This window comes from Elephantulus edwardii, unplaced genomic scaffold (assembly GCF_000299155.1).
Source record: "Elephantulus edwardii isolate Elephantulus edwardi_28Jun2011 unplaced genomic scaffold, EleEdw1.0 scaffold00268, whole genome shotgun sequence".
NCBI lineage: Eukaryota > Metazoa > Chordata > Mammalia > Macroscelidea > Macroscelididae > Elephantulus > Elephantulus edwardii.
Genome location: NW_006400018.1, coordinates 3099443 through 3122549, shown reverse-complemented (window position 1 = coordinate 3122549; position 23107 = coordinate 3099443). Strand labels below are relative to the sequence as shown.

The 23107-nt window shown below is 41.1% G+C and overlaps 1 protein-coding gene across 1 annotated transcript; it reads left to right on the top strand.

Annotated features, from left to right (window-relative positions):
* Positions 1–6213: 6213 nt before the first annotated feature.
* MS4A2 (membrane-spanning 4-domains, subfamily A, member 2) lies at positions 6214–22385 on the top strand. The gene is made up of 7 exons (XM_006899907.1): positions 6214–6275; positions 8144–8267; positions 9099–9233; positions 15418–15474; positions 17253–17405; positions 19050–19148; positions 22287–22385. Exons 1-7 carry the CDS (start codon positions 6214–6216, stop codon positions 22383–22385), a joined length of 729 nt encoding a protein of 242 aa, XP_006899969.1.
* Positions 22386–23107: the final 722 nt, after the last annotated feature.

The following is a 23107-nucleotide window of genomic DNA, read 5'->3' as shown; positions in this document are numbered from 1 at the left end:
AATGGAGAAGTGACACCTAGGTTAATGTACTTTTAATGAAAAGTAGGCTAATATATCTTTTATTATCCTCTGCTCAAGAAACAGCTTCCTTGAGGAAAAAGACAAATATATTACATGCCTGAAAGAGAAAACAGGCAATTAGATATACAAGCTGTAGTATCCTGATGCTTACTGAGGTCTGGTGGCCTCATCTGTAGGGAGCTGTGCTGTTAGCCTAAAGGCAGCCAGTTTGAATCTACCAGTGTCCCTGTGGAAGAGAGGTGAGCTGTCTCCTTCCACATGATTTACAGCCTCTGAAAACCACTAGAGGATCAGCTATGAGCTGGCTCTGGCTCAATGGCAATAGGCTGTGTTTTGGGGTTGGGACAGAAAGTTATGCTACCAAGCCCAAGGTGGGTGATTTTAATCTACGGCCCTCAGGCCTGGTTTAAATTGTTTTCTTGTCAAACATTCTTCTAGGTGGTATAGCACTGGTCTGTGCATTGCTGTACAGAGGTAACTCATGGTTGCTGTGATGCTGAACACTGTGACATTTGATGTGCTAAATATGATAATGGTTACCCATGGTGGACAGTGTTTGGTGGAGCTTCCTGATTAAAACAAGCTTGGAAGCAGGAGTGGCATCCACTTCCAAAATGGCTTGCCTCTGGAAACTCTATGAACAGTGCTCGGGTCTTTCCTTCATAGGGTCGCTATGAGTTGTCTACGACTCGACAGCACCTAACAACAACAACAACGGAGCTCACTCAAGTAGTATGGCATATTATGTGTATTGCTGCTAATCCAAAGATCTCTAGTTAAAATCTACCAGGTAATCCAATGGGGAAAGATGGACAGTAAAAATTTACAGTTTGGAAACGGGATGAAGGGTCTCAATGAGTCACGTGAGTCAAGATTGACATCAATGCCAGTGGGTGGTGATGCTTATTAAAGAGTAACGTAAGTCACTTCTTGTGAGATACACTCTCCTCAGGGACCTTACTCTTGCTCTGCTGTAAGATGCCAAGGCCTGTGTGGCATAGCTGGCTGGGGAATGTCATCCAGACAGCACATCCCTGGCATCTGCTAAAGGCTATGGCCCCAGCCCAGGCACACTCACACCCTGGCTGATGACACTGCCTGCCAAGTTGAGGGCTGCAGTTTCAGTGTGACCTAAACCACAGTCTTGCTCAGAGCACTAGACTGTTGCCCCTGCAGCCTGGAGACCCCACTGTCCCACCACTGGAGACCGCTCAGCTGCCATCCACACTGCCCAGTGCCAGGAGCGCCAGGATCACAGGAACTATGGGTGAAACACTGCTGTCTAGCTGCACCACATGAGATCCATTAAATTCAAGTTGAATGGGCAGGGCTGAGATGCAATTTCTGGAAGAGAACAGATTTTCCTCTTCTGCCATTCAGGTACTTTGGGTGAAACACTGCTGTTGGACGCTTAATAAGACAGGAGCACATACAGGTCCTTCACAAAATATTACTGCACTCTGGGTCACTATATAGTTACAACAACCTGCCATCTACTAAGAAAAGAATCACATAATGTCAAGAAAGCAACAGTCTGCCTTAGTCATCATGAAAAAAACAAAATAAGCCTTCTAAAAAAGCAGACCCAATGAATACCACAGATAGACTCTGAAGAAATATGTTGATGGGGAGTTATTTGAACAGCTACTGAAGAAGATGCAAATGATGGAAGAAACAATGGAAGCTATTAAGAAAGCAAATATCCCAGAGACAACAATTCAGAAGAAATATATTGATGAGGAACAACTTGAACAGCTATGGAAGAAGGAAGAAAAAAAGAAAGAAAAACAATTAAAAAAAATAAAACGCAAAATTTGGAAAAAAGAATTGATAGTATAGATAAAGAGGTACAAGAACTTTAAAAATTATCACAAGACAGATGGTACAGCCAACATAGTACTGGAAATAGTAGAAAAGCATAAATTGCAATCCATAATATTAAGACTAAATTGGCAGAAGTGTCCAATATTCTGGTAGGACAAAAAGTAGAACTAAAGAGATGGGACAGAGAGTCAGTGAGTTGGAAGACAAGAGCCTCACTGAAAACATACTAGAAGAAAAATCAGAGATGAGACGTAGTGAATAAAACATTAGAATCATATGGGATAACTTCCAAAGGAACAACATATGTATGATTGGAATTCAAGAACAGGGGAGTGACAGGGAAATCACTGAGAAAGCTGTGGAAGAGGTACTATTCTGAAAACTTTCCAGATATTTTGAAGAACAGGGAAATCCACATTCAAGAAGAACAATGAACACCAAATAGACTAGACTGAGAAAGAAAAACATCAAGACAAATCATAGTAAAATTCTACGAATTAAAAGACAAGGATAGAATACTAAAAGCAGCATGGGAAAAACAAGGAATCACCTACAAAGGGGAAACAATTAGATTAAGTTCTGATTTCTCAGCAGAAACCATGTGAGCTAGAAGACAATATGATGGCATATACAGAAAGTTGAAAGAAAACAATTGCTAGCCAAGCTTCCTATACCCAGCAAAGCTCTACATGAAATATGAAGGAGAAATTAGATCCTTTGCAGAAAAAAAGAAACTTAAGGAATTTGTGAAAACAAGACCAAAACTACAAAAAATTTTAAGTGACGTCCTTCATGTGACGACATCAAAGGAAAGTGGCTTGACCATAGTAACTAGAAACAATAGAAAAAGAAACAGAGCAAAACGGCAACAGTAAAACCTGGCCTGACAATAATCACACTTAATTTGAATGGACATAATGCACCAATCAAGACAAAAGGAGTAGCAGGATGGATTAAAAAAACAAAGCCCATCAATATGTTGCCTACAAGAGACACATATATAACAAGAAGAAATAAACTGAAAATTAAAGGCTTGAAAACAATATACCAAGCAAATGGCAACTTCAAAACAGCTGGAGTGGCAATACTAATCTCTGATAAAATAGACCTCAGAATAAATAAATAATAAACCTCACCATAAGTAATAAGGAAGAACATTACATACTGATTAAAGGCACAATATATCAAGAAGACATAATCTGGTCAAGATTTATGCACAAAATGATAGACCTGCAAAATACATAAATCAATGATTAACAGAATTGAAAGAAATAGCACCACAATAGTGATAGGAGACACACCCCTATCATTGAAGGATACGTCAACTCAAAAGAAATTCAACAAAGATGCAGAAGATCTAAATTATACAAGCAGCCAGCTTGACCTTGTGGATGTGTTCAGGGTACTGCACCCAACTAAAACTCAATTCACCTTCTTCTCAAGTGCACATGGTACATTTTTCAGAATTGATCACATATTAGGACATAGAGCAAGTCTTAACAAATTTAAAAACATTGAAATAATACAAAGTATCTTCTCAGATTGCAATGTCATAAAACTAGAAATTAACCACAAGGGGGTAAAGTTTTCAAAACCACCCATGGGGAAACTACATAACTCTGCTGGAACATGATAGGGTTATAAAAGAAAGAGTGAAATAAAAAAGTTCCTTGAAATAAATAAACATGAAAATACAACATACCAAAACCTCTGGGATATAGCTAAGGCAGTCCTCAGGGGCAGTTCACAGCAATAGGCACACACACAAAAACGAAAAAAAAAATACAAATCTGTGTTCTAACTCCACACCTTCATCAACTAGAAAAAAAACAACAATCTAATCTTACAGTGTCTAGAAGAAAAGAAATTATAAGGATAGCTGAAATCAATGAGCTAGAAAACAGAAAAACAACTGAAACTATCAATAAAACCAGGAGCTGGTTTTTCAAAAGGGTCAACAAAATTGACAAACCATTGGCACACTTTGTAAAAAAAAAAAAAAAAAAGAAGAAGACACAGATCACTCGATTAAGAAATGATAGAGGTGACATCACAACAGGACTAGATGAAATGAAATTGATAATATCAGAATACTGTAAAAAGCTATGTAAAATTTTAAAATCTTGAGGAAGTAGACTAATTCCTTGAAACTCACGCCCTGCCCAGATTGACAAGACAGATATAGAACACTTGAACTGACCCATGACAAAAAAAGAAATTGAGCAGGTCATAAAAGGACTTCTCTGTAAGAAAAGTCCTGGAACAGATGGCTTCACAGCTGAATTATATGAAACATTTATAGAGGATACATCAGCAATTCTACTTAAACTATTACAAAAAATGGAAAAAGGAGGAACACTCCCTGAGTCATTCTATGAAGCAAGCATTACCATAATACCAAGACCAGGCAAAGATATTAACAAGAAAGAAAACTATAGACTGATGTCTCTCATTAATATAGATGCAAAAATCCTTTTAAAAAATCCTGGCCAACAGAATCCAAAAGCACATAAGAAAAAAAATCTATATAATTCACCATATTTACAAACCAAATAACAAGAACCATATGATCTTAGCAATTGATGCAGAAAGGCATTTTGACAAAATCCAATACCCCTTCCTGATAAAGAACTCAGCAAAATTGGAATAGAAGGGAATTTCCTCAACATTGTGAAAAGTATATATGCAAAGTCAATGGAGAAAGACTAAAAGCATTTTCTTTATGAACAGGGACCAAACAAAGATGCCCACTGTCACCACTTCTCTTCAGTATTGTATTGAAAGTGCTTACTAGGGCAATAAGACAAGAGAAGGAATAAAAGACATCCTGATCAGTAAAGAGATGCTTAAACTATCGTTATATACAGATGTTACGATAATGTACACAGAAAACCCCAAAGACTCAACAAAAAAACCTATTAGAGTTAGTAGACCAGTTTTGCAAAGTTGAAACAATCCACATCTCACATCATACACAATAATCAACTCAGGATGGATCAGAGACCTGAGAGTAAAGCCCCAAACCATAAAGTCACCAGAGACAAACTGGAATAAAGCTTAGATGGCCTAATCTATGGTAAAAAGAGACTGCCAAGTACAGCCAGAAATGCACAAACTGTAGAGGATAAAATGGATGCATGGGACTTTCTAAAGAGTAAATCCTTGTGTGCATCAAAAACTCCAACAGGATGAAAAGAAAACCTACTGACTGGAAAAAATTTTTTGGTGGTAGCATTTCAGACAAGGGTCTCATTATCAAAAGTTTATAGAATCTTACAGGGCCTCCACAAGAAAAAGACTGACACGACAATTATAAAATGGGCAAAAGACATGGAAAGAATTTTCAGAGGAAGATATTCGTATGGCCAGCAGACACATGAAGAAATTCTCAAAACCACTGACAATAAGAGAGAAGCAAATCAAAACCACAATGAGATATCATCTTACTCTAGTAGCAGTGGCAAAGTTTAACAGGACAGCAAGTAATAAATTTTGGAGAGTATGTGGTGAGATAGGGATGTTTTTACATTGTTGGTGGGATAGTAAAATAGTAAACCACTCTGGAAGACAGTCTGGCATTTCCTCAAAAAGCTGAGCATAGACATTCCATATGACCTAGCTATTTCACTGCTTTGACTATACCCCGAGAGAATGAGAACTGAGGCACAGAGACTTGTACGCCAGTGTTCACAGCAGTGTTAACATGGAAACAGCCTAAATGTCCAACTACAATCGAAAGAATTAAGAAATTATAGTACATTCATATGATGGAACACTATGTAGCACATAGGAACAATGATTTTGTAAATCACTACCTACTTGGGAGGGACTGGAGAGCATTATGCTAAGTGAACTAACTCAGTCCCATAAGGACAAATACTGTATAAGATCATTATCAAAGAACATGTATGTAGACCCAAGGGAGGTGCAGGTGGGAACAGAGGGATGAGGATGGGCGGGGTCAGGGGGTGTTGGTTATTCATAGGGTGTCAAAATCTGATGAGTGGAGGGAGGGTTGGTGAAAGGAAATGGGAAAGATCCAATGTGAAAAGCAATGAGTATGGACTTTGTTAAGTACACCAGTAATTTTTTTTTAAAAAAAAAAAAAAAAAAAAAAAAAAAAAAAAAAAAAGACTAGCCATGCCCCTTTTTCATACGGGGTGGGGGGAAGAAGAAGAAAGAAAACCCTCTTGATCTTAATCAACAGAGAAACTTATCTTTCTGACAAATGGCTAGTGTACAAAGATAGCCATCACCATCGTGAGTCAGCATAGCCTCACTGCTTAGCTGGAGAACACTGTGAGAAGTCTACCAGCTTCTGTTATGAAAGGAATGTTCACAGCTGGATAGTGCAGTTAACGGGGGGAAATGGACATGGAAAACACAAGCAGAGCTGACCTGGCTCTCCCAAACCCACATGGGCACTCTAGGTAGGTATGAGCTTCTATTATTATTATTATTATTATTATTATTATTATTATTATTATATTAATAATTCCTTAGGGGCTTGATGGAAGGAAATCAATTCATTAACTTTTGGGCACAGACTCAACTGGCTTGATTAGTAGTTTGAAGAGAAGAAAGCCCTTTGCTATTCCCTCTGTAGGAAGCAATAGTTCCCTCTGACTGATGAGGAGGCCTTTTTAAAACGCAGCTTGTGGACTGGGAAGAACAAATTTTCTAGTAGTTGTTGTGATTTTACACTGTGGAGTTGGTTGGAACATACCCTGTCCCTGTACAACCTACAGCAGAGTACAATTGGCACGTATGGTTTCCTTGTAACTTTACAGGAGCAGAATGCCAAGTCTTTTCATCCTTGGAGTGACTGGTGGCTCTGAACTGTCAGCCTTTTTATTAGCAGCAGAACGTTTAACCATTGAATCACCAATAGAACCTTAACCATTGTGTTTAACAGCAGAAGCTCATATTCTGGGTATAACTAATGCAGGGGACAGACAGTACATGGTCCATACAGAAAAGTAGAAGTTTTATGAAGTGGCCCAAGGTTCCTTCTTGGTCGGTCTTTGTGAACCTCAAGCTATGGGATTCCCAATTTTTAGAGCTGAAATGTCCTCAGAATGAAGTCTGTCAGAAGTGTATCATTTGCTTTACTTGGGGAGCTCTGGAGGCCTAGAGGTAAGAAGCTGTGCTGCAATTTCAAAGGCACACGGTTCAAATCTGCCAGTTGCTCTGCGGGAGATGGATAGTCAATTTCCTCCCCTGAGATTACTGCCTCGGAAAATCCACTGGAGGGTCAGCTATGGATTGGTTCTGAATTGATGGTACACAACAACAATAACAACAACAAAGATGGAAAACCTATGCTGACTCTTTTTCTGATGCTTCCAGAAGAGACTGAGGGGCCAGGCTGGGGCAAGTAGCTATTGACTAGCTACCAAACTACCTAGTGGCCCCATGGAAGAGAAAACTTAGTGATCTGCTTCCATAGATTGAATTCTCAGCTCATCGCTGTTGAGTCAGAACTGATCATAACCGATCCAACAGAGGGCTTTTAGAGCTAACTATTGAAGAGAAGTAGGGTGCCCACTTTTCTCAGAAATTGCTGCTGGTAGATGCAAACCAACTGCCTTAGGTTTGACAATACAACTCCCTATCCACTGGGCTACCAGAACTCCCTTAAGAGTATTGTTATTGTGTGCTGTCAAGTCAGAACTGACCCATACTTGACCCTCCAGTGGGTTTTCAGAGGCAGTTAATCACACAGGAGGAGATTGTCTACGCTTCTGCTGTGGAGCAGCTGGTGGATTTGAATGACACGCCTTTGAAATTGCAGCACAGTTCCTTACCCCTAGGCCACCAGAGCAAGAAAACCCTATAGCAAAGTTCTTCTCTATAACACCTGGGCCACCCTGAGTCAGGGCCAAGATTGGAGACACAACTTTTGAGAATTAAAGAGAGCTTTGGTGGCCTAGCAATAAAGAGGTGTACAGGCAACCCAAAAGTATGTGATTCAAATCTACCAGCTGCTCTGCAGGAGAAAAATAGGCAATCTCCTCCCGTGTAATTAACTGCCTCTGAAAACCTGCTGGAGGAGGCTGCAAAAACTTAAAATATATTTTAAAAAAAACTTTGGAAGGGGCTTTTTGGCAATCAGATTATGGCCAAAAAAAAAAAATATATGTGACTAACACGAGTGATCACTATGAGTTGGTAACCAATGTCAAACTGTTTCACTTCAACAACAAGCAAACAAATAAAACTCCCTCTTCTGTAGCCTACGACTTTGCACAAGGAAGTAGAGGTTTTCTAATGTCCCAATTCCTGTTGAATTTCAAAGTACATCTGGAATCGAACTCGCAGAAATAGCCACCCATGACCACTCTGTACTGGAGAAGCCTGCCCCACCCATCCCACAGCGGACATGCCTGACACTTTTAAGGAAGGAGCTGGAATTCCTGGGGGTAAGTGACACTCCTCCAGTCTTAACTGGACAAGGGCTGTCTTGAGGAAAAGAATATTGAGTTGGGTAAGTTCTTGAAGGAATGGAAGGTCCTCTAAAATATTTTAGTGGTAGATCCATCATTGCCACTAATTGGGCTCTTTTGGGAAGAGAGAAGCATTTCTTCCGAAAGCCTTTAAATTACAGATTCACTTGGTTTTAGTTGTGCTTCACAGATACTGTACGTTCTTACAAAGCAACCCTACGTCCAACAAGTCTACTGGTGCCATTTATCCGATAGCAAGTGCTCATTCTCTGTGTTATTTTGAAAATTCTTGGCTGTTTCAAATCTTTTTTGTAATTCTGTTGCACACCTAATAGATTATCATATAACCCTAACTTTAATATGCACTGAAAAACCAGAGGATGAATGGGACTTGTTTTGTCTGATACTGATTTTATTGTGATGGTTTGAAAGTGAAACCGAAGTATTTCCAAAGTGCGAGGACAATAAATACACGTAAGATCTCTTAGCTCTCGTCTGTTGCTGGTGGATTAACAGAACACATCATTGTGAGAGATCCAGAGTCTTTATCTTCCTTTATGTGGCTAAAACCATTACTGATGTCCATCCTGACAACAGGAATAAGTGTACTGGTCTACTGCATAACTCCTCCATCAGTTCTTATAATGACCAGTGGACACTAAAATCCTAATGTCAACATTTGGACCCTCAATGTCTAAGATACTAAAGCTATTTATTATGTTTCACCTCACTGGTAAGGAAATTGATGCAATCTAGGAAAAATATTTTCTTATTTCCACAGAATCTGTGCATTTTTTTTCTCTGCAGGTAACACAAGTTCTGATTAGTCTGATATGTTTGTCCTTTGGAATAATTGTCTACGCCATGCTCGATTTATCAGAATCCCAGGAGGAGACTTTTTCATCATTTAAAACAGGCTATCCATTCTGGGGAGCAATCTCTGTAAGTATTTCTCTACAAATTATTTTCAAAATAATGCTGAATATGTTGTTGTTGTTGTTATGTGCTGTCGAGTCGTTTGCGACTCGCAGCAACCCTATGTACAACAGCCCTAAACCCTGCTCTATCCTGTGCCAATCGCAATGCCTGTGACACACCCATCCCGATTACCCCAGTCATTGAATTAATCCACCTCATAGAGGGTCTTTCCCTCCTGCGCTGTCCCTCTACCCTACTAAGCATAATGTCCCTCTTCAAGGACCTGTCTCTCCTTACAACATGTCCAAAGTATGTCAGACGGAGCCCCAGAATCCTTGCCTCCAAGGAGTAGGCTGGTTTAAACCCTCTCCAGGATGGATCTGTTTGTTTTCTTGGCAGTCCTTGGAACATTCAATACTCTTCTCCAGCACCACAGCTCAAAGGCGTCAATTCTCCTCCTATCCTCCCTAGTCATTGTCCAACTCTCTGATGCATAACAAGTGATTGCAAAGACCATGGGCTGTATCAGGCACACCTTAATCTCCAGAGAGACACAGTTGCTCTTGAGTACTTTAGAGAGGTCCCTAACAGCAGACTTTCCCATCGCAGTACGTTGTTAGTTTGTTTGTTTGTTTGTTTGTTTTTCCTGGCTGCTGGTGCCAAGAGTGTTGACCGTGGAGCCGAGCTTAATCCAGATTTAACCAAAATTTATCATTAGTACTGAGATTGAGATTACATTTTGAATATATGATATCTATCTATCATCTATCTATCTATCTATCTATCTATCTATCTATCTATCTATCTATCTATCTATCTATCTTTCAGCTTGAGAAATGCAGAGTAAGTGTTTCCCTTTTTATTCTCCAATTCCAGCTCTCTGCACATTCCATTACAGTACTTCTGTTTTGTCCTCCCGAGCTGCCCTTTGAAACTGGCTGTTCAGCTCTTTCACTTTGTTATGTTTTCCTTTAGGTTTGGCTTCTCAACATTCCAGTGCGGTCTTTAGAGTTTCTTCTGACATCCATTTGGTTTTGTAATGACCTCTGTTTTTGTAATGATCTTTTGCTTTCTTCATGGATGATATCCTTGATATCATCCCACAACTCATGTGGTCTCCTATCATTGGTGTTCAATGCCTCAAACCTATTCTTAAGATGATCAGGAGGCTGTTGTGTGAATGGAGCAGGGGAGCACTGCATAGTTTGGAATTGGGAAGGGAGTGCATCAGGGATGTATTCTATCTCCATACCTGGTCAGTCTATTTGCTGGACAAATCCGAGAAGCTGGACTCTATGAAGAGAAATGTGGCATCAGGATTGGAGGGAGACTCGTCAATTACCTACATTATGCAGATGACACAGTTTTACTTGCTGAAAGTGAGGAGGATTTGAAGCACTTGTTGCAGAAGATCAAGGACTGCAGCCTTCGGTATGGATTGTGTCTCAATATCAAGAATAAAGAGTCTTACCATTGGTCCAAGAGTTAGTGTCATGATGATTGGAGAAGAGATTGAAACTGTCAACAGTTTCACCTGGCTTGGATCCACAATTAACACCCTTGGTTTGAGCAATCAGGAAATAAGGAGACACCTTGCAATGGGAAAATCTGCTTTTAGGGACCTTTAAATTATTGAGGAGTTGTGATGTCAGTTTGAGGACTAAGGTGTGTCTAATTTAGGCCATGGGCTTTCCAAGGCCTGGACAATGAATCAGGATGATGGAAAAAGAATTGATGCCTTTGAGCTGTGGTGTTGGAGAAGAGCACTGAACATCCATGGACCACCAAGAGAATAAACAGATATGTCTTGGAGAGGGTGCAGCCAGAGTGCTCTTTGGAGGCAACAATGGTGAGGCTTCACCTCACATACTTTGGACATATTGCTAGGAGGGGCTATTTCTTGGAGAGGGACATGATGTTGAGAAGGGTCAAGGGTCGGCGAAGGAGAGAAAGACCCTCAACCAGGTGGATTGACAAGGTGACTGCTGTAACGGGCTCTTGTGTGTCAGGAAGAGTGAGGATGGCACAGGACCAGATCGAGTTGGAAATGACCCTCTGGCAGGTTTTTAGAGGCAGTTAATCACATGGGAAAGGACTGTTCATCCTTCTCCTGCAGAGCAGCTGGGGGCCTTGAACAACATGCCTTCTGGATTGCAATGCAGCTTCTTGCCACTAGGCCACCAGAGTTCCCTAATATGGCAACAGCCATAAACCATGCTCTATCCTGTGCCAATCTCACTGTCTCTGACACACCCACCCCCATTACTCCAGCCACTGAATCAATTAAAGCATGACGTCCCTCTCCAAGGACTGGTCCCTCCTTGAAACATCAGGTACCTTTTCATGGCATCTCTTTTAATTGCCACACTGGGTGAAAAAGAGATGGCTGATTTAAATCACAAACATCTCTCATTTTATGAGGTATAGTTGACATAGAAACGTATACATATTTAGGTATATGATCTGGTAAACTCTGACATATGGATGAACCCATTATTATAAATTGAAATACCCATCACTTCTAACAGTTTCCGTGGGCTACTTGTAATCCCTTCCTCCTTCTATTTTCTGTCTTTGTATCCTCAACTATTCCCTGCTCTGTTTTCTGCCATTGTATATGAGCTTGCATTGTAGAAATTTTTATATAAATGGAGAGACTTGGTATAAACAAAATTAAACATCATGATCTCATTAATGATGCCTTTCTTCACTCTGTGTAGTTAGTTTGCAATCAATCCTCATATTTTGTGCTGTCGTTAGATGTGATCAAGTTAAGTTTGACTCATAATGACCCTATGAACAAAATATCTGAACCCTGTTCTATCCTGTGCCATCCTCACACTTCCTGACACACAAGAGCCCATTGCAGCAGTCATCACATCAATCCACCTGGTCGAGGATCTTCCTCTCCTTCGCCAACTCATCACCCTTCCCAGCATCATGTTCTTCTCCAAGGAATAGCCCCTCCTAGCAACATGCCCAAAGTGTGTGAGGCGAAGCCTCGTCATTCTTGCCTCCAAAGAGCACTCCAGCTGCACCATCTCCAAGACATATTTGTTCTCTTGGCCATCCATGGGATATCCAGTACTCTTCTCCAACACTACAACACAAAGTCATCCATTCTTCTCCTGTCATTCTTATTCATTGTCCAGCTGTCAGGTGCATAACAAGTGATTGGAAAGGCTATGGCCTGAATCAGACACCCCGTAGTCCTCAAAATGACATCATTAATAATTTGGAAAGGTCCTTCACTGCAGATTCTCCAGTGCAATGCATCTACTTATTTCTTGACTGCTGGTACTAAGGTATTAATCGTAAATCCAAGTAAGATGAAGTTGTTGACAGTTTCATTCTCTTCTCCATCTTTCATGATATTTTCTATTGGTCCAGAGATAAGAATCTTTGTTTTCTTGAGATTGAGATGCAATCCATACTAAAGGCTGCATTTCTTGGATTTCTGCAGCAAGTACTTCAAGACCTCCTCACTTTCAGCAAACAAGGTTGTCTCATCTACATAACACAGGTTATTGATGAGTCTCCCCCCAATCCTGATGCCATATTCCTCTTCGTAGACTCCAGCTTTTCGAATAATTTGTTCAGCATACAGATTAAATAGGTATGGAGAGAAAATACAGCCCTGACACACTGCCTTCTTAATTTCAAACCATGCAGTGTTCCCCTGCTCTGTTCTCACAGCATGTTTTCTGTATCAACAGTTAATTCATGAAGACGCAGTTTAGCTTGGAAAGCATCACATCAAACTGGCACTCTGCTTCCTGTTTTGTATTCAGATTACACACTCAAGATTCTCCCTGCACTTTTGTCATATTTTATTTGAAATGCTTCTCTTGCTAGCTGTTCATGTCAAGCATGCAGCTTGTTAGTTGTTGTGTACCATTAAGTCAGAACTGACCTATAACTGACTCTGTAGCAGGTTTCGTAACTAGTTAGATGCCCATAAACTCATCATTCAACCAGAATCTTTAAGAGTTTGTTTTGAGTTCAGGCTATTGATTTATCTTTTCACTAAATCTGTGACTATGTAGGTATTTGACATAATATGCGCTACATAGTAGAAGTGATACTGCCAACCCTAAGGCACATAGTTTGAATCCCCCAGCTGCTTCACAGGAGGAAGTTGGGAAATCTCCTCCTATGCAACTTAGAAGCTAAAGGGTCAGGCATGAGTCAATTCTGAAACAACAATGAAGTCTCTAAGTGGTGGAATAATTAACACACTTATTAGCTAATTGAAAGGTTTGGGGTTTAAGTCTTCCCAGAGATAACTTCTTATTTGTTAATATATTGATAATTTGTTCTGCTAAGCTAATACTAGTTGTTTTTTGCACCATCGAGTGGCTTGTGACTCATAGTGACTCTATGTACAATAGCCCTGAAACTTGCTCTATCCTGTGCCAACTTTCTTGTCTCTGACAAACCTACCCTCATTACCCCAGTCTCTGAATCAATTCATCTCATCGAGGGTCTTCCTCTCTTGTGCTGTTCCTTTACGCTTTCAAGCATGAGGTCCCTCTCCATGGACTGGTCCTTCCTTGCAACATGCCCAAAGTATGTCAGATGAAGCCTCAGAATCCTTGCTCCCAAGGGGTAGCCTGGTTTCACCCTCTCCAGGATGAACCTGTTTATCCTCCTAGTAGTCCATGGCATATTCAATACTCTCCTCCAGCACCGTAACTCAAAGGTATCAATTCTCTTTCTATCATCCTTAGTCATTGTCCAGTTTTCTGATGTATAGTAAGTAATTATGAAGACTGTATCAGGTGCATCTTAGTCTCCAGGCTGATGCCATTGTTAATACTAGTAGTATACCATTTATAAGAAGGAAGTACTGAGTCAACATTGTCACTAAGTCCTGATTTGTGGTATTCTATTGATTTTTTCCTACACCAACAGTCCATCCTTTGTTTAATTCCCTCATTCCTCTATGTCCCTTGGATTCAGAGGTTCACTAGATCTCCCAGAGACTCAAAGTCATCAGGGGAATGACTCAGGTGACTGTAGATATTCAGTCTGGTTTTGCAGAGACTGGTGAGCATGGTAGACTGTCAGTTGCAGTGTAGCTGGAAAGGCAGACACGCCCAAAAGAGGGAGCTAGCATTGATGCCCCATGAGTTTATTTAAGCCTCTGGAAGGAGGAAGCTGGTATCCCACCTCTCTAATCCTCTCGTATCTAATCCTCTCTCCTCAATACAATAAGTAATTCAGCACAAAATAAATGGTTGGTCATTGACTAGGAATGACATTTTGAATGCTACATCCTTGTAAAGGTGGAGGGTTGGTGAAAGAGAGGCAGACCCTCAACCAGATGGGACACAGTGACTGCAGCAATGGGCTCAACTATGCCAGAAATGATAAGGAAGGCCCAGGATAGGACAGGGCTCAGATCTGTTCTTCATAGGCTTGCTATGAGTTGAGCTCTACTCAACGGCATCTAACAATAGAGGTACCTTGCACGAAAGTCTTAGTGGTCTACTTTCAAAAGGCAACAGTCATTGAAGAACCTATGTACACAGCCCTTCTCTGACAAACATAGCAGCTTTTCAGAATCTCAAGCATGCAGATGAATTTTTCCCCCTTTCTTGACACAACAGCCAGAATCCACTCAAATGGTTTGTGTTTCGCATATAACAATGAATATAGACGTGTCCAGAACACATCATTCTTGCCCAGAAGAGATGACAGTTTACGTACAAACCAAGTATTACAATGAAGTGAGAGTAGAGTTGGAATCGTGCTCTGCATTCTGCAGGACTTTGCTACTTTGAGAGTGATTCCTGTGTGGAGCCTGGGAGGAATTGAGAGCCACAGGCCCCATCAAGAGGATGAGAATGATTGTACAACTCAAAGAACTCAACCAAAGCCATTGAACTTGAGTGTTGAAACTGTCGAATTGGTATATATGTTTTGCTGTGTATATTCTCATCAAGAGAAGAAAGGAAACTCTTTATTTCTTTTAAGAAGCTCTGTAGTCTAACAAGAATTCCAGGTGCCTGGTGTGAACATTTAGTTTGGGGGAAACACTCTCTAGAAAATAATCATAAGGAATGTTAGGCTCCCTGTGGGGAAGAAATAGATATCTTTATGGAGACTTTCAAATTTTCTCTAATAATTAGAAGAAGACAAGAGCGAAGTTGGTATAGAGAAGAACAGAAATTCACTGTACCTTCTTTCTCTCCCTTTTGGACAGTTTGCTATTTCTGGAGTTTTGTCAGTTATGTGTGAACGGAGAAATGAAGCCTATCTGGTGAGTTGCCATTCTTTGCCAATCAGTGAGAAGGTAAGAAAAAAAAAATGGAGGATGTTTTTGTATTGTGTTTTGGGTTTAGGGTGTTTTTTCTAGCAAAGGGTTTTCATACGGTGGCGTAACCAACAGGGAGTCGGGATGGAACTGCAGCTGAGGCGAGTCCACAGGGGAAATATGGACGCTCCCCTCCCTTGCTATTTACAGCCTCAGAAAAGCCACCGGAGGGTCAGCTTGAGTCAGCTCCAACTGGATGGCTGGACTTTTTTTTTTTAAATAATATTACTAACTATGGTTGCACATTCTTTTTCTTTTAGTCCATAGACACTGTGATGTTGTTGTTGTTAAGTGCCATCGAGTTGCAGGCGACTCCTAGCGACCCTATGATGGAGAGTTCTCAACGCTTGAGTGTCTTTCATCCTCTCTCCAGGTTCATATCACACTGTGATAGCAAAAAAAGGGGGGGAAAGGGCTCAATCATTTTCACAGCAGTGAGGATGACACGCAACACGGTAGCAAGTATTTTGTTCTGCTGTATGTTGCGTAGTTATGAGTCAGATGTTCTTAACAGCACTTGACAGCAATGTTTTGTGTCAGAAGCCTTTGCCACAGAAATTGAGTATAATTAGTAAGAACAGAAATTTTATTTAATCCTCTGCAAGACAGTAAAAGTATCTTTGCCTCAGCAAATGTTATAAGACGCCTCGACACCTGCCTTATCCTGGTGGTATTCACAGTCCAGTGAATGTCCATCTGCTGCTGTCAAGGAGACAATCCAAGGAGAGACCACTCATATCCACTTGATTTGCAACCCAGCAAGACAGCCATCTCTTGGCTTTCCTGGGTTTTATAGGAACTGATAATATGGAGAGGTGATGACAACAGTGGCTTGAGCAGAAAATGGCAAGGTGCTTGTTTGAGTAGTTTGAGCACCGAGTTTTCAAAGACAGTTGAAAGATTTCTGGTGTAAACATTATAACGATGAGATCTTAAGTGAAGTCTTTACTGTAAGAGAAGGAGCCCTGGTGGTGGAGGGGTTAAACATGTGGCTGCTGAAAAAGAAGGCCAAAAGTTCAAATCTACCAATTGCCTACAGGGGTAAGACATGGTACTCTCCTTTGATAAAGATTGTTGTTGTCATTAGATGTCATCAAGTTACTCCTAACGATAATGGCCTTATGTACAACAAAGCTAAACCCTGTCCAATCCGGTGCCATCTTCATACCTGGAAACCCTATGGGTAGTTCTGTCCTTTCCTGTAAGATCACTTTGAATCAGGACTGACTCAACAGCTGTGGGTTTGCTTTCATTTCTTGCTCTGTCAAGGTTTGGATTTGTCATAAATAGTCATTTTTATTTATTTGTTCTTGGAAAAGTTTTCTATCTGCCGAAATATCCATTAAGTTTTAGATAATATTTGATATGTTCTAAGTTGTGAGGGAGGTCTGGTGGCCTGGTTGTAAGAAGCTGTGCTGCAAACCCAGCTATACATGGTTCATATCCACCAGTTGCTCCATGGGAGAAGGATGGGCATTCTCCTCCCATGTGATTTACTGCCTCTGAAAACCCGCTGGAGGGTCAGCAATGGGTCAGTTCTAACTAGACAGCAACACACAAAAACAACAGCATTAAGTAATGAGCCCGTTTTCAAACATTATCCATTTTCACCTATATTTTGAGTGGAGAGTTGCATGGGTGCATTTGTCCCTGAAACATGAGTGTTTTTATTGAACACGCTGGTAGGCGCAGGGCCAGGTCTGAGTGGTCTCCTCTATCCTCAGGTGCCAGGACGACTGGGAGCCAACTCCATCAGCAGCATAGCTTCGGGGGCAGGAATTATCATCCTGGTCATCAATCTAAAGCAGAGCTCCTCTCAGCTCTACAAATGCCTGGACGTGGATGACGAGGCCTGTGCTTCCGCGTCTCTTTCCACGGTAGGTGTTTCAAAGGGAGACGAAGATGACACATCTTGATGTAACTGAAAAGCTTGCTTTTCCTTTCTCCTGGAAATTGCTTTTCACAGTCCCACTCACTAGGCTGATGGATTTTGTAGGTTCATGCTGTTGGGTAGACACTCGCTACTGCTTCTCTCCCTGAAGCAGGCCGGCCAGGTAAGCTCCAGGTTATCTGCCATAGCTGGCCACTGAATAACCATCTCCTGGTTTTCCCAAGTGGTACTTGGCTTGCTGACCCAAAGGTTGGTGGTTCAAAAGCACCAGCTGCTCCTCAGGAGAAAGACGTGACAGTTGGCTCTGTAAAGATCACAGCCCTAGAAGCTACGTGGGTAGCTCTGTTCTATAATAGTGTCTCTTGACTTGATGATAGTGGGTTTGCTTCTCAGGGGTGGTTTTTCCAGAATGTACTACTTTATAGGGGCTGATTAAAGGAATAATGATGATAGCAGGGACTGATATAAAGTTATAGTTTTGGGGGAATCTATCTTTTGTTTTTCCACTAAATATTTCTTTTGTTGTTATGTCCCATCTAGTCACTTGGGACTCATAGCGACCCTGTGTACAAGAGCCCTAATTGCTGCTCTATCCTTTGCCAACCTTGCCGTCTCTGACACACTCACTCCCACCACCCCAATCACAGAATCGATCCATCTCATCAAGGGTCTTCCTCTCCTGCACAGTCCCTCCACTCTCCCAAACATGATGTCCCTCTCCAAGGACCAGTCCCTCCTTGCAACATGCCCAAAGTATGTCAGACAAAAATTCAGAATCCCTGATTCCAAGAAGCACTCTGGCTTCACCTTATCCAGGGCAAACCTGTTTGTTCTCCCAACAGTCCATGGTATATTCAACACTCTTCTCCAGCACCACAGCTCAAAGGCATCAATTCTCTTTCTATCATCCCTAGTCACTGTCTTGTGAAATATTCTCAAACATACCAAAAGCTGGTAAAAATAATACAAAGAATTCCCACAGATCTTTCAACTAGATCCATAAACACTAATGTTTTAGATTTCCTTTAGCATTCTCTACCTATACAATACTTACTCTACAGATAGAGGGCTCTGTTGGCCTAGTGGTAAGAGGCTGCACTGCAATCCCTAAGGCTTGTGGTTCGAATCCACCAGCTGCTCCAAGGAGGAAGGATTGGCAATCTTCTCTCATGCAATTTACAGACAGCCAAGGGTTGATGGCAGCTCAACAACATACAACAACAATAACTCTATAGTACAGTCTAATCTTTGGAATTTATTTCAACTTTACCCATTCTACCAAGAAAGGTCTTTGTATTAAAGCACTGTTTTCTGGTCTCATCCAAGATCCCATGTGGCTTTCAGTGTTCAAAGTGCTAATTTAATATTTCCAGATTCCTCCAAGTTAAGTTTATTTAAAATATACACATGTTGTTTGTTGTTCTTATGTACCATCGAGTCAGAACCGATCCATAGCTGACCCACCAGTGGGTTTTCAGAGGTAGCTAATCGCATGGGAGGAGCTTGCTTCTCCTATGGAGCAGCTGGTGGATTCGAACCACAAACCTTAGGGATTGTAGTGCAGCTTCTTGCCATATGTAACACTACACTTTCTAATTCGCCTTCACTATCGGTGGTGATTCTTCCACAGGAAATCGTGGCAATGCTCTTGTTCCTCACCGTCTTGGGGTTTTGCAGTGCTGTATCACTTACGGTCTACGGGATTGGAGAACTGCTCAGAAAGGAGAAGGTGAGTAGTGGGCTGATGTGTAAGTCTGATACTAATGAAGTGAAGGATTTATGTTTCAAGTTTTAAAACATGGCCTGATCTTTTTCTTTTTTTTCTGGAACATTTATTCCAGAAAGTTGTTTCTTTCAGTAATTAGTTCCCAAATATAATTTTTTTAACCATGTTTTACCCTCCACAAGTAGCACAGACCTCACAGTACCTGCCCCTACTGTCAGGTAAGGAGATTAGAGTTTTGATAGTTTTGGAAGTGCACACGTCTCCGGCCCAGGAGTGATGGGCGTGCGGGCAGCGTTGGAACCACTCGGGCGTCGAGACTTAAGTCCTTCTCAGGACAGCTCCCTTATACTCACTCCTACTTTCTCTCTCTCTCTCTCTCTCTCTCTCTCTCTCTCTCTCCTTCCTGTGGATTCCTGTCTCATTTTCTCCTAAGCCTCCCCTCTAACCCATGAACAAATCAAAACCCAAGCCAGGTCAGTTGCCATTAAACTGACTTCCATTCACAGGCACCCATGTGTGTCTTAATAGACCCGACCCACCTACAGGGTGTTTTCAATGACCAGATTTTTCAGGAGTGGATCATGAGGCCTTTATTCTGAGACACCTCTGGGTGGATCTGAATCTCCAGCCTGTCACACAGTATTTGTGCATGAACTATTCCATCATTTCATAATCATCTTCATAGTTTCTGCTGTTCTTGAGTCCTATTGCGGCAGTCACGGTGTCACTTCATCTCAAGGAGGGTCTTCTTTTCTTTTAATAACCCTCAGCCTTCCCAGGAGAGCTATGGTGGCCAAGTGGGTAAGGAGTGCTGAGCCGCTCCTAAGGGGCGGTTTGAATCCACCAGCTGCTCCTCAGGCAAAAATGATGGGCAATCTCCTACCAAGTGATTATCAGCCTCTGAAACCCCCGGAAAGGTCAGCTAGCTGTCAGTTCCTACTCAACAGCACATAACAACAAAACACGTGCCTTTCTAAACATATGTTGTGGTTGTTATGTGCCGTCAAGTTGCCAGCGACTCTATGTACAGCAGCTCTGAAGCCTACCATGTGCTGAGTCAGTCTCACTAATTCCAACACAGCTACTCCCATTGCCCTGGTTACTGTATCAATCCATCTCACCTGGGATCTGCCTCTCCTGTGCTGTCCCTCTACTCTTCCAAGCATGATGTCCTTCTCCAAGGACCTGTCTCTCCTGGTCACGTGCCCGAAGAATGTGAGATGGAGCTTCAAAATCCTAGCCTCCAAGGACAGACTTGGTTTCATCCTCTCAAAGACAGACTTATTTGTTTTCTTGGAAGTTCATAGTATGTTCAAGATTTTTTTTTCTGTCATCCCTAGTCATTTTCCAGCTCTCTGATGCATAGCAAGTAATTGCAAAGACCATGGACTGGATCAAGAGTGCACCTTAGTCTCTAGACTGATATCGTTGCTTTTCAGTACTCTGGAGAGGTCCATGACAGCAGATTTTCCCACTGCAATTTGTCTTTTGATTTCCTGACTGATGGTGCCAAGAGTGTTGATTGTGGAGCCAAACAAGCTATAATTGTTAACAACCTCAATCTCTTCTCCATCTATCATGGTGCTGCCAGTTGACCCAGTGGTGAAAATCTTTGTCTTCTTGATGTTGAGCTTCAATCCATATTGAAGATTACTACCTTGACCTTCTGCAGCAAGCAAATCAGGTCCTCCTCAGTTTCAGGAAGCAAGGTTGTATCATCTGTACAACATAGGTTGTTAATGAGTCTTCCTCCAATCCTGATGATACCTTCCTCCTTATAAAGTCCTGCTTCCTGAATTATCTGTTCTGCATATAGATGGAAAATTTATGGAGCAGGATGTATTCCTGACACACTCCTGATTTTGAACAATGCAGTGTTTACTTGCTCTGTTCTGACAACTGCTTCCTGGTCCAAGTGTAGGTTTCGCAGAAACACAATCAAGTGTTCTAGGATTCTCATTTTCCTCAAGGTTAGCTATAATTTGTTGTGATCCACACAGTCAAATGTCTTTGCATAGTCAATGAATCACATATATTCCTCTGGTACTCTATGCTTTCTGCCAAGATCCATCTAACATTGGCAATAATGTCTCTAGTGTCACACCTCTTCTAAACCCAGCTTTTATTTCTGGTAATTCTCTGTCAATGTACTGTTCCAGTTGTTTCTGGATAATCTTCAGCAGGATTTTGCTAGTGCATGATATTGTTTAATAATTTCCACATTATTTTGGGTCACCTTTTTTGGGAATGGAAATAAATACGGATCTCTTCCTGTCAGTTCCAAGTAGTTGTCCTCCAAATTTCTTGGCACAACCTGGTGAGCACATCCAGTGCAGCATCTGTTTGTTGAACTATGTCAATTGGTATTCCATCAATTCCTGGGGCTTTATTTTTTGCCAAGTCCTTCAGAGCAGCCTGCACTTCCTCCTTCATCACCATTGCTTCTTGATTATATGTTCTTTCTTGAAATTCTTCTGTGTCATCCAATTCTTTTTGGTAGAGTGACTCTGTATACTCCTTCCATAGTCTTTTAATTTTTAGTTGAGCTCTGATGGCATAGTGTCAAGAACCTGTGCTGCAATCCTATATCCACGTGGTTCGAGGCCACCAGCTGCTCTATGGGACAAGGATGGGCAACCTCCTCCTGTGCAATTAACTGCCTCTGAAAACCCACTGGAGGGTCAGCTATGGGTCGGTTTCAACTCTATGGTACACAACAAGAACATTCAGCAGTTAACCGTTGAGCTTCTAAACATAAACACTTACTAAAATATGCCAAATGAAGCACAAACACATTTTCTATATATCTGCTTTTCTGAAGCATTCAATCTGACTACATTTTTTTTTTTTGCAGTCTTGTTCCAAAGACAAACAAGACAGCAAATGCAGTTCAAATGACATGATTTCATCTTGGTCTATGTGGCCCTGGGGTCTATTTGAGTCAACTTGTTTTGTTGGAGACAGTGACAATAATTAGTGTGCTATGGAGAAAAGTATGAGGCGGAGAGAGAGAGAGAGAGAGAGAGAGAGAGAGAGAGAGAGAGAGAGAGAGGAGAGACAGAGAAAGACATGAGATAATCCCTGGAAACATGTCTTTCAAAATTCTTGATTGACATTGAATTAATTTTTATCCTTTGTCAGGTTCCAGAGGATCGTCTTTATGAAGAATTAAATGTCTATGCTCCAATTTACAGTGAACTGGAGGACAGACCGGAAACGTCTCCTTCAACTGATACATAAAAATGACAGCAGCAGAGGGCTGAGAAAGAGAAAACCTTTGTTGAAGGGACATTGAAATTTGTCTTTTCCCCACAATCTGCCAGTTTCAAATTATGATTTATTATCCAGATTACATAGTATTTTTGCTTGTTTGTTTCTGTTTATCTAAATCTATTTCCTCTCGTTTGTTTGTTTGTTAATTATACCAGTTGGCACTGCATGAATTCTGACCCAGTGATTTTGGGTGTGTTATGGTAGAATTGTGCTCCATTGGGATTTGTTTTTTGCTGATTTTTCTGGAAGTGAATTGACAAGGCTTTCTCTCTAAGCTTTAAAAAAATTATTACCATTCATAATCCATCTCTTCTGGGAAGTTAACTTGTCAAAATTAAGCATGTACTCTGTATCTACAACTTTTCAAATAAAGTAAAGAAGGAGGATGCTGGATTGGGACCAAGGATTGACAATTTGATAAGACTTGAATTTGAATCTATTAATGAGAGAAACTTAGGAGTTAATAGGAATAGGGTGAGAGTGACACTCAGGAGGAAGTTTGGAAAAGATTCTCCAGGTAGGTATTGGACACTTCTGGTGGAACAGAACCAGATGCTTCTTGCCTTTAATTTGATCTTATGGAGAAAACCAACATGGTATGTCAGAAAGGTTACTAAACTTATACAAACCAGAAAGTCTGAATTAAAATCTCAGCCCTGTGGTTTATTGATTGAATGAGCCGTGATAAA

What these genes read in the sequence shown, in the direction of transcription:
- MS4A2 (XM_006899907.1), top strand. Translation starts at nt 6,214, where the DNA reads ATGGACATGGAAAACACAAGCAGAGCTGACCTGGCTCTCCCAAACCCA. An exon ending in GGAGAAATGAAGCCTATCTG is followed by an intron (nt 15,475 to 17,252) that starts GTGAGTTGCCAT and finishes CTCTATCCTCAG; the next exon opens with GTGCCAGGACGACTGGGAGC. An exon ending in AACTGCTCAGAAAGGAGAAG is followed by an intron (nt 19,149 to 22,286) that starts GTGAGTAGTGGG and finishes ATCCTTTGTCAG; the next exon opens with GTTCCAGAGGATCGTCTTTA.